Source organism: Tachyglossus aculeatus, chromosome 20 (genome assembly GCF_015852505.1).
Source record: "Tachyglossus aculeatus isolate mTacAcu1 chromosome 20, mTacAcu1.pri, whole genome shotgun sequence".
NCBI classification, from domain to species: domain Eukaryota; kingdom Metazoa; phylum Chordata; class Mammalia; order Monotremata; family Tachyglossidae; genus Tachyglossus; species Tachyglossus aculeatus.
The window spans coordinates 3,600,765-3,616,671 of NC_052085.1; the positions used below are offsets into that span (position 1 = coordinate 3,600,765).

Sequence of the window (15,907 nt, forward strand, 5' to 3'; positions counted from 1 at the left end):
GCAGCTTTGCGGTTGAAAATAAAGAGAGAGACAAGCCATAGGGAAGGGAGAGTGTGGAGATTGGGGGAGTCAAGTTTGGGGGGAGGATACGGCGGTGCAGAGGACAGGGAGGTGATGTGGGGGTAGGATGGCAGTGGGTGGGGGGTGGCAGGGCTTAGCTCAACAGGAAAAAAGTCACGAACAATACGTCCCGCCCACCCAGGCAGTGGAAGCCACTGCATTTTGGGGGGAACGCCACTGCACCAGCCCGACGAAGGCAACGCTGCTTTGATCATTTATAATTCTGGTACTTGCAAAGCACTGGATCTCATACTGACCACAATGACCCCGATGACCACAACGCACTCTTGCAATTTATTACTGAAACGCAACCCAAACGCAAACACTTTAAACTCAGGGGGCCAGCAAGGAGTACCCAAGGTCGGGAATGTCACATTCACGCATCGAAGGAACGTCATGCCTTTTAAATCAGGGACAACGCAAAAAGGCCGAGACATTAAACACTGAAAGCAAACCTTGAAGGTTCCCCCAACCAAGTAGTTCACACGAGCTGTGGACGATTCCGGCCTGGGGTCCACGATGACCTCAGCTGAAGCCCGGGCTTCGTAGCCGCTCCCCAGCAGGGAACCCATGACCGTCTGTTGTGCGTTGCCATGCTTTGCCTCTGAGGGTTGGATCTGCTCGGGTGGATGATGACAGAGCTCGACAATTACAGCGGTCGCTGATGCGGCTGGAGAATGCTGGGTGCGCGTGTGTGTGGTTTGGGTTTTTCTTTTTGTGTGCGTGTTTATCGCCGGGCTTCACCTTAGCACGAGGCTCATCCTACTGAAGGAGGCTCTGCCTGTCCATCCTCCCCCGCGTCCCCATCCCCAACTCGGAAAACAGATGAGGCTTTTTTTAACGCATTAGCCAAGACTTTTGTCGTTCTTGAAACTTCGCGACCGTTAGTGGAAAGGAAGAGTCTCCAGGTAAGATGAAAGGAACGGATATCACCGGGTAGAAAGCATTCACAGTACTTTGAAAAAAATTCAACACAGGTCCTAGTCTGAATACATGGCATGACAAACACGGCATTACGTACCCGGGATTACATACGTGGCATTAAATACCTGGCCTTTACATACACAGCATTACATACAAGGCAACGGGGCAGAGTCTCGGGAGCTTCTAACAATGTGTGGTCATCTTTCTCCAGTCCTCTGACTTTCTCTCTCCATCACGCTTCCCCAGCTAATTAACTGAGATAGTCTCTGGGCAAGAAATGAACAAAGATTTCTGTTTGTTGGAAGAGTGATTTATCACCAAGCACAATGCAATAGAAGCGGTGCATTTGCAAGCTTTTGAAAAGCGGCCAGATGTGTGGTTTTTACAAGGAGGGACGGTGGCTGAGGGGGTGGAGGTGAGGGACGGGGGGCGGGGAAGGTCAGAGACGGAGGAAAAGAGGGGGGGAAAAAAAGGCAAGGCCACCCTGGAGCAGGCTTTGGGCCAGGCCACACTGCTGGAAAATGAATGAGGGATCCTTACTCCAAGGACTGAAAATTGTGAATGAAGGAAGCCACGAGTTAGCCTTAGGCCCTTCGGCACTCAAAACACTCAATGTTTCCATTCAGCAAGCAGGATCCGTGCCAACTTCACAGCATTCCTGACGGCTGAGGGTGGAATCAGGTTATTTTCTCAGGTCAAAAGCCTCATCGCAATTCAAAGACTTAGGCTACAGAGTAGGTGGAAAAGGGAAAAACTTGGAAAAAATAAACCTCCGTTGCTATTTTATTTCTCCAGTGCCCCTGCAAGGAGCCACAGTTGAGGGTAACATCAAAAACAGACACTCCAAGTAAATAAGAAGAAAACACTACTGGCCTAGACACATCCATAAATTAACTCACAACAATTACAGCATTGATAGTGTTAAGCTTCACTCTAGAAATATCCACTGACAAAATAAGGGATTTAAAGCTATGGGCCAATATCTCTGTTCTCCAGTTCCAGCTGATAGCTCTCCCAGGAAGTGAAATTCCTAGCACTCTACGGCCGGCCGGTCTTTGCACAAAATAAACACAGAGCACATGCTACAGTTTTGTAAAAAATGAGCAGCGAGAGATAAGGCGCAAAAACAAATAGGTCCCACTCTAAGGAGGTGTAAAACGGCCATAGAGTAACTCCAACGCTCTTTCATTCCAGCTGCTGCAGCCCCCTTCTTTTGGAAAGACTACTGAACTGTACCATAGATATTTCATTCAGCACCGTTTATGAGTGGGAGAGCGGAGGAGTGGGTAGGAATGGCATAGTCCAAGGGGATTTATTGCCGGGAGAGGGGAGGACGGAAGCCTGCCACCCTGCAGATTAAAAGCACCTGTAACCAAGGCTTTAAATTCTAGCAGACCCAGCTCTTTGTTCCACAGCAAAAATAAAAGCTTACGGGCCAACCCGCACTTCTTGCCTGACTCTGGTCGTTTTTAAACGGCGAAAAGGAGGGGGGTCGTCAGTCGGATTAGAGACCGAAGCCAAGCCCGCCTGGGCCACTCACTGCCCTACTGAGGGAAAAGTGGGCAGTCCCCTTGGGAATCCGGGTGGCCGAGTTGCCTTTTGGCCCAAACGACTGTGTAGGGCCGCCCGCGTTGCCCCAACTTGCTAGATTATGGTGGACGCTCCGAAGAGAGTCTGCGGGCAGACGATAGGCTTCGGATTAAGGCCCGACAGGTGAGACCGCACCAAAGGCCAACAACGCTTCAGCCGGCAGCCTCCCCGGCTGGTCCGGAAACCCAGGGCCGCCCGGATCCTAGTCCCCAACCCCCCTTGAGGACCGCACGCTGTGGATACGACAGGGAAGGGAGCCACGGACTAACCGCTGGCCTAAAGCTTCAGGTGCCGGATGCCTCTCATCAGTGGCCATTTCAGGAGGTGCGATGGAAGCCGGGTTCACGGCCAAAACGGGACCAGTACATATCTGTCAAGGTCACCAGAAGACTACAGCATTTACAAACAAAAATACATAAATAATTCAACAAGTTGCTGAACTAAAAGTGTTTCAGTGCTTACTTCAAAACAAAGAAAGAGGGATGGGGAAGAGGGAGGAGGAGGAGGTGGTCAGGGAGGAGAGGAGGAGGGATGAAAGAATCGGTCGAAGTCTTTGCGTTTCCTTTGGCTTGGGATCACAAAAATGAGAGACTGTGACGACGACGCCTCCGCTCGAAACTGGGGACCCAGGAGCCAGGAAAGGGCAAAGTGAGAGAAAGGGGAAAAACTGTGAGAAATCAGGAAAACAAAGGAGCAGAGGTCCCCGGCGGGAAGCTAGAAAAAATCGATCTGCAAAGCCATTGGCTGAAGGACCCAAGACACCTTAAGAGAACCAGGAATCAAGCTTGGAAATGCATGTGCCACAGAACACAGTGAAAACCCCCTTCACTGATACTTACACTGAAAGGGGGATGAAGTGGGGTTTGGTAAAAAGAAGCATTTTTCTGGATCATTTATGAGCGTGCAGCATAGGTCATATAGATTCTATAACTGCACCAAAGAGTGATAACAGGGCCCAAGATGTGTAGGGAGTCCTAGGTGGACTAGGTGAACATGTTGTTCAGTTCTTCATATGTGGGCGAAAGCCACCGAGAGGCAAGTGAACCGCGGACAGCCCAGAGCAGGGGAAAATGATGAGGTCCCAGGAAACGAGATGCCTCTCACCCCAAATGCTGCTTAATACATCATCAAATAGCCAGGAAGGTGAGCAGCAGCATAGTATTCGGGAAAGAAGATAGTTTAACATGTAAGGAAAGGTCTGGGAGGGACATGTACCCACGGAAAAAGCAGGAGTTACAAAGTCTTACCAGAGCTGGGGAACTGCAAGCAGCTTTGTGGTCCAACTGAACCACCAACCTCAGGCTTCAAGAATCAAGCAGGGCCCTCGTAAGACTTAGTAAAGGCCTCCAGGTACTTGGGTGAAAAAGATTTCACTGTTCCCCAGATTTATTTTACAGAAGGCAACTCTCATCTTTCAGTCCTTAGCTAAACCAAATACCATCAAGGACCAAGTTGCAATAAAATTGAATTGCCTTTCGTCCCTGCCTGGCATTTTTTGGACTGGAAAAAACTCGTGGTGGGCTCTCTGGCTTCTCAAGGTTTGGATGGGGTAGGGAGAGTGAGATGGTAACCACTGCCCCACTGGCCCTTCTTCCCTTACTGCTCTCCTTTCTCCAAGTCCCTTCTTTCTCCCAGTACTCTTCCAAACCCAAGAATCTGAGATATCCCCCTCAACTCTTCCCACCTCTCCCAAGGGTTACCACAGCTCTGATGTTTCCCAGAGACTTGGCACCTTAAGATTTTAACTTATGCCATCTCTGGGCTTCCTCTAGGAAGAAGGGGATCATTCAGAGTCTTGAATGGAGACAAGGCCAGGAAAAAAAAACAGAAATTCCACGCATCCCTGACAGCTGCGAGACTGTTAGATAAGAATGTTTGGGAAAAACAAACCGTATTATTTACATGGAAAAAAAACTCAAAAGAACCTTCGCAAAGCAGGGCTTCTGAAAGTGCCTTTCGAAGTTGCTCAGGGCTTTAAACACAAATATTCCTCCCAAAATTGTGTCAGGCAATCTCGGGTCATTTGTTTAAGGAAAGCAACTGGATATGAAAGCTTTCACTGCCCCATGAAATTTATGGGCCATCCAATATTTGATTTTACATCTGGAACCTTTCCGCAGGCCAGCTAAACCATCTAACCACCTCTCCCACGACTCAGAGACAGACGTCTGGTCCCCTCGATGGCGGCACACGGCTCTATCCCAGATCCGACTGAACGTGGAAACTCTCCAGGAGCAGGGGAATTTGTATAAACCCCCAAACACCAGAGAACATTTCAACGAAAGCGTGTGCTGGAATTTGTCAACTCTATAACCAAGCTGGCCCCAAAGTCTCGACTATTTTCGATGAAACCATAAACTGCATGGAAGACGCTTGAAATTGGAAGGGAGTCCTTTAGATGTCCAAGGAAGTCTCACAGCAGCCATGCTGAAAGTGGGGTCGGAAAGACCTGTCCAATTCCAGGAGGCGTGTTTGCGATTCACACCTTTAAGGAATCTGCAATCTCCCTCGTATCTTAGAGGGTCAAATTCAAGAATAACTGGCCATCAGCGTTCCGTATAGGCAAACAATGTGGCTTGAGAGCTTCACTGGGAGTGGAAAGAAGTGGACATTCCCAGATAAGTCAGGGAGATGGGGAAGTCGGTGGCTTATGGAGCGGGTAAAGAGAAGTCACACTATAACCCCCGTGGCTGAGAGGTCTGGAAAGAAGCCATGAGAACAGTAAAATGCTGGGAATTCTGCAGGCATGCGGGGGAGTCTGTTATTCCATGCAAGATTCTTATGGGCCACAAGATCATGGACGGCTCAGGTCTTAACACAGACCCGTTTCTCATCTTGAGAGCCGCCTGAGAAGAGATGAGTCTTGTAATAAAGAAACGAGCAGGGGGAGAGGGCAGCAAAAATCCGTGGATTTGAAATACAGCTCCTTGTAAATTAGGCATTCCCACTACAGAATGGTGGGTTTCCAAAAAGTTGACCTATCTCATGCTATTTCCCAACTAGATTCTTCCAGCCAGTTACTGTCCTTGACAGCCCGGTTTAGAAAGATGAAAGAGTAAAAACAAGAAACTCCAGTGGAAGGGTACGGAAGGGTAAATTCAATTGCGTACGTGCAGCTTCCACGGGCTTTTTCACTACATCCCATGTCCCTCATTCTTTGTCCTCTTTCCCTTTAAATGAAGAGAAAGGGGTAAAGGGATTTCTTGCCAATCCTTTTACAATTAAGAAAAAAAACCCGTAAATTCTAGAAGAGGGAGGTGTGCTCACTGATTGAGGTTATGCAGACCCAAACTCAACCATCCACTTTTCGTACTTCTCCAGGTCTGCGGCAGAAACAGACTTGGAGATTTTCTTAAGGGCCAATTCAAAATCCCCTGTGGTAACAGGCATCTGGAGCTCCTCTTTCGACAGCGCGCGGATTTCTTCTGGAGTCAGGCCATGAATGCGCCTCCTCATAGCCATTAAAGAGGCATCCCTGGAAGCAGAGGAAAACAGACGGAGGTGAACCGGGTCTGGCGTTTACTCGCTAAAGGCCGTGTCGACGAGAAATAACCGGTCCTTGGTTAACACTGACTTCTGGGATTTCTCTGTAGCAAGGAAGGGAGTGGTGGGTGGAACACGGGGGGTAACGGAGGCATTTGGATCGGATGCGCGAAGGTTATTCCTCAGAGGCCACACTGTGGATGGTCCCAAAAGGCTGCAGGGGGCTGGGAGGTGGCGGATTTAAACCGCAGCACGGCTGCCAGGGTGACTACTTCAATGGGGGCTCTGAGCCCACCATGGGCACCCTCGGTAACCCCCAAGCCACAGTTCTTGGGCGTGCGTGGGGGCCGGGGACTGGGATGATTGCTTAGCTGCATCGGCGGCTGCCTGGGGAGTAAGGAAGACCCCCCTGACTTCCAAATCTCATGGGGAAGTGGCTGGCTGAGTCAGGGTGGGCCCAGGTTTATATAATAATAATAATAATAATAGTATTTATTAAGTGCTTACTACATGCCAGGAACTCTTAAGCACTAGGGTAGATGCGTAGTCAGATGCAGACACAGGCCCAGCCCTTGGGCCTCAGGCGGGACTCACAGAAGGATCTTTTGGGCTGGCAGATGGGAGATTAACAAAGGAGTAATGATGGGGCGGGAATGGCGCAGTGATTGGGATTGGATGGGGTTCCTGAAAGTGGGGGAGAGAGGAAGGGATCGCAGACCGGAGATATTGGGAGAGCAAAGAAATGGCATCCTGTGGGAGGGAACACTCAGTTCTAATAACTAGACCAAAATCCCGAAATCCAGCCGGCAGCCCAAAATGCAGCAGGAAAAGTTGCCGGCGTTGATACGATTCCCTGTGAAATCTCCAAATTTCAGGGCCACTGAACTCGGAAGCGGTGATTAGACGGCTTCCCCAAAATCAATTTGGGTTTGTCAACAACTAGGAAGCCAAGGAAGAGCCCAATTCCCTGGGCCCGGAGGGGAGCCTCCCCGGTTTTGGTCGTTTGGGGAAATCCATCTGGTGTTCCTTTTTCTTGTGTCTTAGCTAAACGAGCCACAGAATTACTTTCTTTGTTTTGGGTTTTAAAACTCTGTGTTATTAGGTAACACTCCAAGGTCCACTCTTGCTTTTTCTAGATGTTCACTGGAATTCATAAAAATATTTCATTTTTGTACTACCTTTTCAAGGGAATCAAATGAATAAACAACGAATATCTCAAAAAATTTAACTCAGCCATTAATATTCAGGTTCTGGGAGGTGTCCTTATTCTGCAGTTGGGAACTTTGATATTTTATTGAGAAACTAGTAGTATAGTTTTTATACTTTTACATCCAGATTAAAATAATTTGAGCTCTCTCAGTCATGTCCTCCATCAGATATAATTTCATTCAACTGCGGTTTTGGAAATATTTTCTTATTACAAGGGAATAAATTATATTTGTGCTTGTAAGAAATTATGAATATTGTTAGGCATAGTTTACAAGAAGCAGCGTGGCTCAGTGGAAAGAGCACGGGCTTTGGAGTCAGAGGTCATGGGTTCAAATCCCAGCTCCGCCACTTGTCAGCTGTGTGATTTGGGGCAAGTCACTTAACTTCTCTGGGCCTCAGTTACCTCATTTGTAAAATGGGGATTAAGACTGTGAATTCCACGTGGGGCAACCTGTTCATCTTGTAACCTCCCCAGCGCTTAGAACGGTGCTTTGCACATAGTAAGCGCTTAATAAATGCCATTATTGTATTGTATTGTACCGAAGGAGAACGGCATCGCCTGCCCCCATCGCCATGACGCTCCCACCCATGGATGCAGTCTCACTGTCAGCTGTGTCGTCTAGACTGTAAGCCCACTGTTGGGTAGGGACTGTCTCTATATGTTGCCAACTTGTACTTCCCAAGCGCTTAGTACAGTGCTCTGCACACAGTAAGTGCTCAATAAATATGATCGATGATGACTCGGGGCTGATTTCTCCCCCAGGCAAGAACAGGTAGACGTCAGCAAGGTCGTCCCACCCTCACCTACTCCTGGCTGTAACCTGAGGAGGGGTTGTGTGCATGGGGCTTTTAGACTGTGAGCGCTCAATAAATACGATTGATGATGATGATGATGGGGCTGCCAGTCATATGTCTCGGGCTTCCTCTAGGCCCCCATCCCTTCTTTCCATCAGGTTCCCCGCATCGCATTCCGAGAGGTTAAGGGAAACTGAGGTAGGCAGCTAAGGAATCTGCCCATTGAGCAGAGAATTCAAGGAAGGTGGTGAGGGAGGGAGAACACACTGCTTGTGCTAGGGGTGGTAGTGCTGGTATCATCATCATCATCAATCGTATTTATTGAGCGCTTACTATGTGCAGGGCACTGTACTAAGCGCTTGGGAAGTACAAATTGGCAACACATAGAGACAGTCCCTACCCAACAGTGGGCTCACAGTCTAAAAGGGGGAGACAGAGAACAAAACCAAACATACCAACAAAATAAAATAAATAGGATAGATATGTACAAGTAAAATAAATAAATAAATAATAGAGTAATAAATATGTACAACCATATATACATATATACAGGTGCTGTGGGGAAGGGAAGGAGGTAAGATGGGGGGATGGAGAGGGGGACGAGGGGGAGAGGAAGGAAGGGGCTCAGTCTGGGAAGGCCTCCTGGAGGAGGTGAGCTCTCAGCAGGGCCTTGAGCTCTCAGCAGGGCCTTGGTATATTACTGAGCACCCAACTTGGTGCAGTGTGAAGTGACACATGCCCTCCCTGCAAGGAGTTTATACTCTAATGGTAAGGCCCCTACCAATGCTCATGGGGACTGAAAGAAAGACTGCGACCTTTTATCACTAGTAGCAACCATTTTACGGCTAGCAAAGGACCTGAGTTCTATTCCCATCTCTGCCACTTGTCTGCAGTGTGACCCTGGGTAAGTCACTTCACTTCTCTGTGCCTCAGTTACCTCATCTGTAAAACGGGGATTAAGACCGTGAGCCCCACATGGAACAGGGACTGCCCAGCCCGATTTGCCTGTACCCCCCTGCAGCACTTAGTACAGTGCCTGGCACATAGTAAGAGCTTAAAAAATACGATTAAAAAAAAAATCAAAGCTGCCAATATATTTGTGGAAAGATATTTGGGGGGTAAATTATCTTGGTTTCGATTTTCAGGGCCAAGTCGAACTTTATCCTTCCAGTTCAAAATACTGCAAAAATGTTACTTGCTGAACTTTGGGGTGATTTCCTCATCTGTGAAAGAGATTAGATGGCCGGGCTCTAATAAGACCAAAAAAATCAGTGCTAGCCTAATAAACATCCCAATACTTTAGTTAAGTGCCTGTCTCCTTCGCTAGACTGTCAATTCCTTGAGGGCGGAGATCCAGGGAATGTGTCTGTTTATTGTTGTCCTGTCTCTCCCAGGCGCATACTACAGTGCTCTGCACACAGTAAGCGCTCAATAAATATGACTGAATGAATCTACTAACTCTATGCACACAGAAGGGGCTAAAGAATGCTAGTCATTCAATCATATTTACTGAGCGCTTACTGTGTGTAGAGCACTGTACTAAGTGCTTTATGTTACATATTTACATATTTGTACATATTTATTACTGTATTTATTTATTTATTTATTTATTTATTTTACTTGTACATATCTATTCTATTTATTTTATTTTGTTAGTATGTTTGGTTTTGTTCTCTGTCTCCCCTTTTTAGACTGTGAGCCCACTGTTGGGTAGGGACCGTCTCTATATGTTTCCAACTTGTACTTCCCAAGCGCTTAGTACATTGCTCTGCACACAGTAAGCGCTCAATAAATATGATTGATTGATTGATTTATCAAATGCTTGATACCTTAACTCCAGTACAAAGGAACAAACTGGTAGCCATATAGTCAGCCAGACGGGTAGAGGAGGCCACGGAATGAAACAAGAACCCTTAAAAGAAGTGGGATTTTTCTGGGACCAAGTGATGTTTTAACTCTCGGTCCTCTTTCTTGTCTACGATTTTTTAATTACAGGCTTGTTTTACTGGGGTGGAGAAACATACCTGCAAACGTTGGTTATGTCCGCTCCAGAGTAACCTTCGATCCTGTCTGCTATATCCTCTAGGTGAATATCGGGGTCCAATTCAACTTCACGAAGATTGATCTTGAGGAGCTCTGCCCTGCCTTTCGCTGTTAAGAAGATCTTCAATCACAGCCTTGAAAATACTCCGGCTCAGGAGTGATGACAACTGCCCCCCGTCCCCCACCCGGGTCCCCGGGAAAAGCGGGGCACGGGGCTTGGGAGACAGGGCGCCGACCTGGACCCGCGGCCGGTAATCCTGGACTCTTCGGGGCCGTCCCGCTGACGGACTCAGGGGAATTGCTTCCTCGCCCGTAGCTTGGGCTAGTGCTGAGACGGGGGCTGCAGGGGTGGAGGTGGGGATGAGTGGGGTGCCTCCGGGAGTGCCCGGATATCTGGGTCCAGTGTGGTTTTAAATGGGCAGGAAAGATTTCAACAGCAGCATTCATTAAGTTCCTATGGGACGCAGAGCACTGCACTTCTCTCTTGGGAACAGCCAACAAAAATCAAAGACATGATCTCGACCTCTGAAGGGCTGGCAATCAATCTAATGGGGTTCACTCGGCCAAGGACGGGGAAAGCACCTTGTGGGCACCCTGTTTTCCCTGCTCAATCAATCGATGGTATTTACTGAGCACTTGCTGAGGGCAGAGAACTATGCTAAGTACTTGGCAGAGAACGAAATAAGAGAGTTGGCAGATATGTTTCCTGCCCACAGCTACCTTATGGTCTCCTTTCACGTGTCTCTTGCGGGGAAGAATGATACCTGTTGGCAGAGGAATATAAATCCTCTTCTCCAATCTTCTCCGTAGGGCTTCGTCGATGTCCCAGGGGAAGTTGGTGGCGGCTAGCACCATGACCATTTTGGAAGGGTCGTCGTTTTCGAGGGCCCCGCCGACTCCTGCCGCATTGAGAGGAAAGACAGGAAAAAGAGACCATCGGGCAGCTGGCTAGCCACCCACAGAGCAAACGGCATCTTGGCCCCATCCTCTGGCCCTCAGGCCCTAAACTCCGGTCCTTTCCGCCACCCTAGCTCACATCTTTCCAACAGCCCTTCTCCGCATTTACGTTTGTCCATTTCCAGACTTGAGTTTTTCACTTATTTACTCACTTGTTCATCTGGCCAGACTCTTGTCATTACCCTCTTGGTTCTTTATTCTTCCTCTTGTTCCCACACTTTGTAAATAGCCGGGGTCAGCCTTCCTGAGGGCAGGGACGCTGTCTTTCATTTCTATTGTACTCTCCCAAGTGCTCTGCACACGGTAAAAACTCAGCAGATCCGACTGACTGACTGAAGAAGGGATGCTATTACTTGTGGAGGGTTCCCTGACTAATCACCACTACCTGTTGGCAACCAGTGGAAGGATATTTGCCAAAGCCAGGAAGTCGAACTCCCTCAAACGTGCGTGGGTATCGTACATGCCTCGGCTGCTCACAACGGGGGTATCAGAGAAAATGTAACCAGAGTCTCCCGCTTCAGAAGAAGTAAGGGACGTGGTGCCTGGCCCTGAGATCAACAGCAGCAGCAAGATCGCATTTCCACCCAACAGCCCCTTAGCAATTTGCTATAGCGCTTACATCAAAATACTGACACTCTAGGTACCCTCCTTATTTATCCACTTATATTATTCATCTATTTCCTTTCCCGTAATTCTGCTATTATCAGTTCTAACTTAGTTCTTCCTTTGGCTCTCACTAGTGGCAGATAATTTTTACCTGATCATCACCCCCATAAGACTCCTTGAGATACTCCTTGTATCTGTTATTTATGTATTTATTTATATTAATGGCTGTTTCCCCTCTAGACTGTAAACTCGTTATGGACAGGGAGTGTGCCTGTTATATCGTACTCTCCCAAGCGCTCAGTACAGTACTCTGCACACAGTAAGCGCTCCATAAATACGACTGACTGACTGACCGTGCGTTTAATTTGTATTGCACTTCTCCAAGTGCTTAGTATGATGCCACGCACACGACAGGCACTCAAAAAATACTTCTGATTGATGGACTGAGAACCTAAAAGATGCTTATACTCTGACACGATTGATTGATTGATTGATCACGATTGATCAATCAATCAATCAAATACGATTGATTGATTGATTGATTGACAGGGGTGACAGTACACATACACTGATGAGAATACAATTGCTAAATTGTATTCTAGAAATAACAGACGCAAGGGAATAAATCACTCCACAGTGAATAAATACACAAATAAGCAAAAGGGCTCTGCTGTACTTCCTGAGGGCTAATTATAATGCACTGCATTCAGTAGGTGTTCAATGACTAATAATAATAACAATTATAGTATCTGTTAAGCACTTACTATGTGCCAGGCACTGTACTAAGCTCTGTGATCAGTATTGCAACTGGTCATTTCGCCGTGGCCGCGTGATAAGGTCTTCTCCATACAAGAGTAGAGTATTTAGCAAGTCCTAACTTTGTGCTGGGCACTGTACTGAGGGCTGGGGGAGATATAAGAGAAACAATTCTGACTCGGCTTCCTCCGGAAAATTAGAACTCCACAGGGGTCCTCCATGCTTAGTAACTCCAGGGCTTCAAGGCCGTTCAAAGGCAATCGTATTTATCAGTCAGTCAATAGTATTTATCGAGCACTTACTGTGTGCACTGTACTAACAGCTTGAGAGAATACAACAATAAAGGGACACATTCCCTGGCTACACCCAGCTTACAGTCTAGAGGGGGAGAAAGACATTAATATAAATATATAAATGACAGATGATGGACAATGAGTGGGAGAAGAGGAAGGAAGGGCTTGGAAGAGATGGGCATTCAATAAGGCCTCGAAGGAGGGGAGAGGAGTCACTATCTGTTGGATAAGAGGACGGGGAGAGGAGAGGAGCGCAGGGCCCCAGCAGAGAGGGGACTTTAACCTTCTGCTTACCGTCCATCTGAACGAGCAGCTCCGACTTGACCCGGCGGCTGGCCTCGTGCTCGTCGGAGGTGCCCCGACGCCCGCAGATGGAATCGATCTCGTCGATGAAGATGGTTGTGGGTGCGTAAAACCTGGCCTTGGGAGAGATGGTTTTCTAAAGTGATCGCTCTTGAAGGTATCGCCCACATCCACCTCCCTTCTAGACTGTGAGCCCGCTGTTGGGTAGGGACCGTCTCTATATGTTGCCGACTTGTACTTCCCAAGCGCTTAGTACAGTGCTCTGCACACAGTAAGCGCTCAATAAATACGATGGATTGATTGATCGATTGATCCATGCTGATGAAAACGTGCATCATTTGAAGGGAGGTTGGGAAATGACATATTTTCCCCTTTGATCCTGGGGAGGGCGGGGGTAGAAAATTCCCACTGCCCCGCTGCCCTAAAACCGTGTCAGTTCTTACTACTGGGAAGTCACAATGCTTGAGATTAGAGGTTGACCTTCCACCTTTTGAAAACCGCAAAGCCGAATTTCCTCGAAAAGTGTGGTTTTCAATCTCTTTTGAACTTTCTACACACCTTCTTCCCTTCCTGTTGCATTCTACCTTACTTGATTTCACTGTTCTGAAACCTTATGGGCAGAATTCACCGGCGTCACCAGTTCCCCATTAGGCCCAGGATATCTGATTTCTGTTTCCTTTTTCTTTCTTTAAATGGTATCCGTGAAGTGCTTACTACTGTGCCAGGCACCGTACTTGGCGCTGGGGTACATACAAAGTAATCAGGTCGGGCCCAGTTCCTGTTATCATCATCATCAATCGTATTTGTTGAGCGCTTACTATGTGCAGAGCACTGTACTAAGCGCTTGGGAAGTACAAATTGGCAACATATAGAGACAGTCCCTACCCAACAGTGGGCTCACCGTCTAAAAGGGGGAGACAGAGAACAAAACCAAACATACTAACAAAATAAAATAAATAGAATAGATATGTACAAATAAAATAAATAAATAAATAAATAAATAGAGTAAAAAAAAATGTACAAACATATATACATATATACAGGTGCTGTGGGGAAGGGAAGGAGGTAAGATGGGGGGATGGAGAGGGGGGCGAGGGGGAGAGGAAGGAAGGGGCTCAGTCTGGGAAGGCCTCCCTGTCCCACATGGGGCTCACGCTCTTCATCCCTATTTTACAGATGGAGGCCCAGGGAAGTGAAGTGACTTGCCCAAGGTCGCACAGCAGACAAGTGGCAGGCTCGGGGACTAGGACCCAGGTCCTTCTGAGTCCCAGGCCCTTGCTCTATTCACTAGGCCTTGCTGTTTCTCACCCAATTCCTGATCACAATACAGACAGCTCTGCTCCTCACTGGACAGTGGGCTCACAGCGAGATTCCTGGATGAGTCTCAGTCCCGAGGACCCGGCTCCCACGGTGGTGGCCGGCCACCGCCTTATCACGCATGCCACCTGGTTCGCGGGGACAAGGAGGGGGAGTGCGGAAGGCCTGACGCAAGCCATCACGCCCGCTGCAAAAGCTTCTCAAGCACGCATCCTGCTCCCAGTGCGACAGGGCCCAAACACGGACGAGGACCATTTCCTGCTCTGTCAATTCCTCCCGCATGCCCATTTGGAAGGAGAAGCAAACAATCCCGGCCAGGCCGACGGGCCTGCGTCACCGGCCCTCGCAAGAGAGCGGTCAGTCGATCGTACGTACTGAGCGCGGGCTATGTGCAGGGCACTGTAATAATAATAATAATAATGATGGCATTTATTAAGCACTTACTACGCGCAAAGCACTGTTCTAAGCGCTGGGGAGGGTACAAGGTGATCGGGTTGTCCCATGGGGGGCTCACAGTCTTAATCCCCATTTTACAGATGAGGTACCTGAGGCCCAGAGAAGTTAGGTGACTTGCCCAAAGTCACCCAGCTGACAATTGGCGGAGCCGGGGTTCGAACCCATTACCTCTGACTTCAAAGCCCGGGCTCTTTCCATTGAGCTAAGCGCTTGGGAGAGGACGCTGCAACAGAACTTCCAGCTTCCATCACTCACCATTTCAAACAACAAGCGGACTAGCTTCTCCGACTCGCCTCGGTATTTCGACGTCAGCGTGGAGGAGGAAACATTGAAGAAGGTCGTGCCGCATTCGGTGGCGACGGCTTTCGCCAGCATGGTCTTGCCGGTGCCCGGGGGGCCGACCATCAGCACGCCCTAAAACCCCACAAGCAGCGTCACATAAACGGAGGGGACGGGAAGGCCTCGGGGCCCCGTGAAAAAATAGAGTCTAGAGCAACTTTCGTCTGACGATGCCAACGATTCGGTCTTCACAGTTAATCGGGGTTCAGGGAGCAGAGACTGAATTGGGGGCGTTGTTTTACTGAGAAGGGAATTGAGGCCCAGATAATAACAATAATAATAATGGCATTTATTAAGCGCTTACTATGTGCAAAGTACTGTTCTAAGCGCTGGGGAGGTTACAAGGTGATCAGGTTGTCCCACGGGGGGCTCACAGTCTTAATCCCCATTTTACTGATGAGGGAACTGAGGCCCAGAGAAGTGAAGTGACTTGTGCAAAGTCACACGGCTGACAAGTGGCGGAGCTGGGACTTGAACCCATGACCTCTGACTCCAAAGCCCGGGCTCTTTCCATTGAGCCACGCTGCTTCCCCTATAGAGCAGGAAGATACATCCTTCCTCTCCCCACAGCACCTGTATATACGTTTGTACAGATTTATTACTCTATTTATTTTACTTGTACATAGTTAATGTTCTATTTACTTTGCTAATGATGTGCATCTAGCTTTAATTCTATCTGTTCTGCCGACTTGACACCTGTCCGCATGTTTTGTTTTGTTGTCTATCTCCCCCTTCTAGACTGTGAGCCCGTTGTTGGGTAGGGACCGTTCTCTATA

At 48.2% G+C, this 15,907-nt stretch overlaps 1 protein-coding gene across 4 annotated transcripts in view; it reads right to left on the reverse strand.

Moving 5' to 3' along the window:
- Window positions 1-331: 331 nt before the first annotated feature.
- KATNAL1 (katanin catalytic subunit A1 like 1) overlaps window positions 332-15,907 on the reverse strand; it is a 53,565-nt gene continuing 37,989 nt past the window's right edge. For 2 of the 4 annotated variants that reach the window (XM_038761600.1, XM_038761601.1), the window contains exons 7-11: window positions 15,048-15,206; window positions 13,011-13,137; window positions 10,869-11,003; window positions 10,086-10,212; window positions 5,851-6,049 (exon numbers count right to left, since the gene is read on the reverse strand). In XM_038761600.1, coding sequence (XP_038617528.1) covers window positions 5,851-6,049; window positions 10,086-10,212; window positions 10,869-11,003; window positions 13,011-13,137; window positions 15,048-15,206 — 747 coding nt within the window. Of the gene's footprint in view, window positions 6,050-10,085; window positions 10,213-10,868; window positions 11,004-13,010; window positions 13,138-15,047; window positions 15,207-15,907 lie in introns of all 4 variants that reach the window. The other 2 variants (XM_038761602.1, XM_038761603.1) reach the window with 2 other exon arrangements.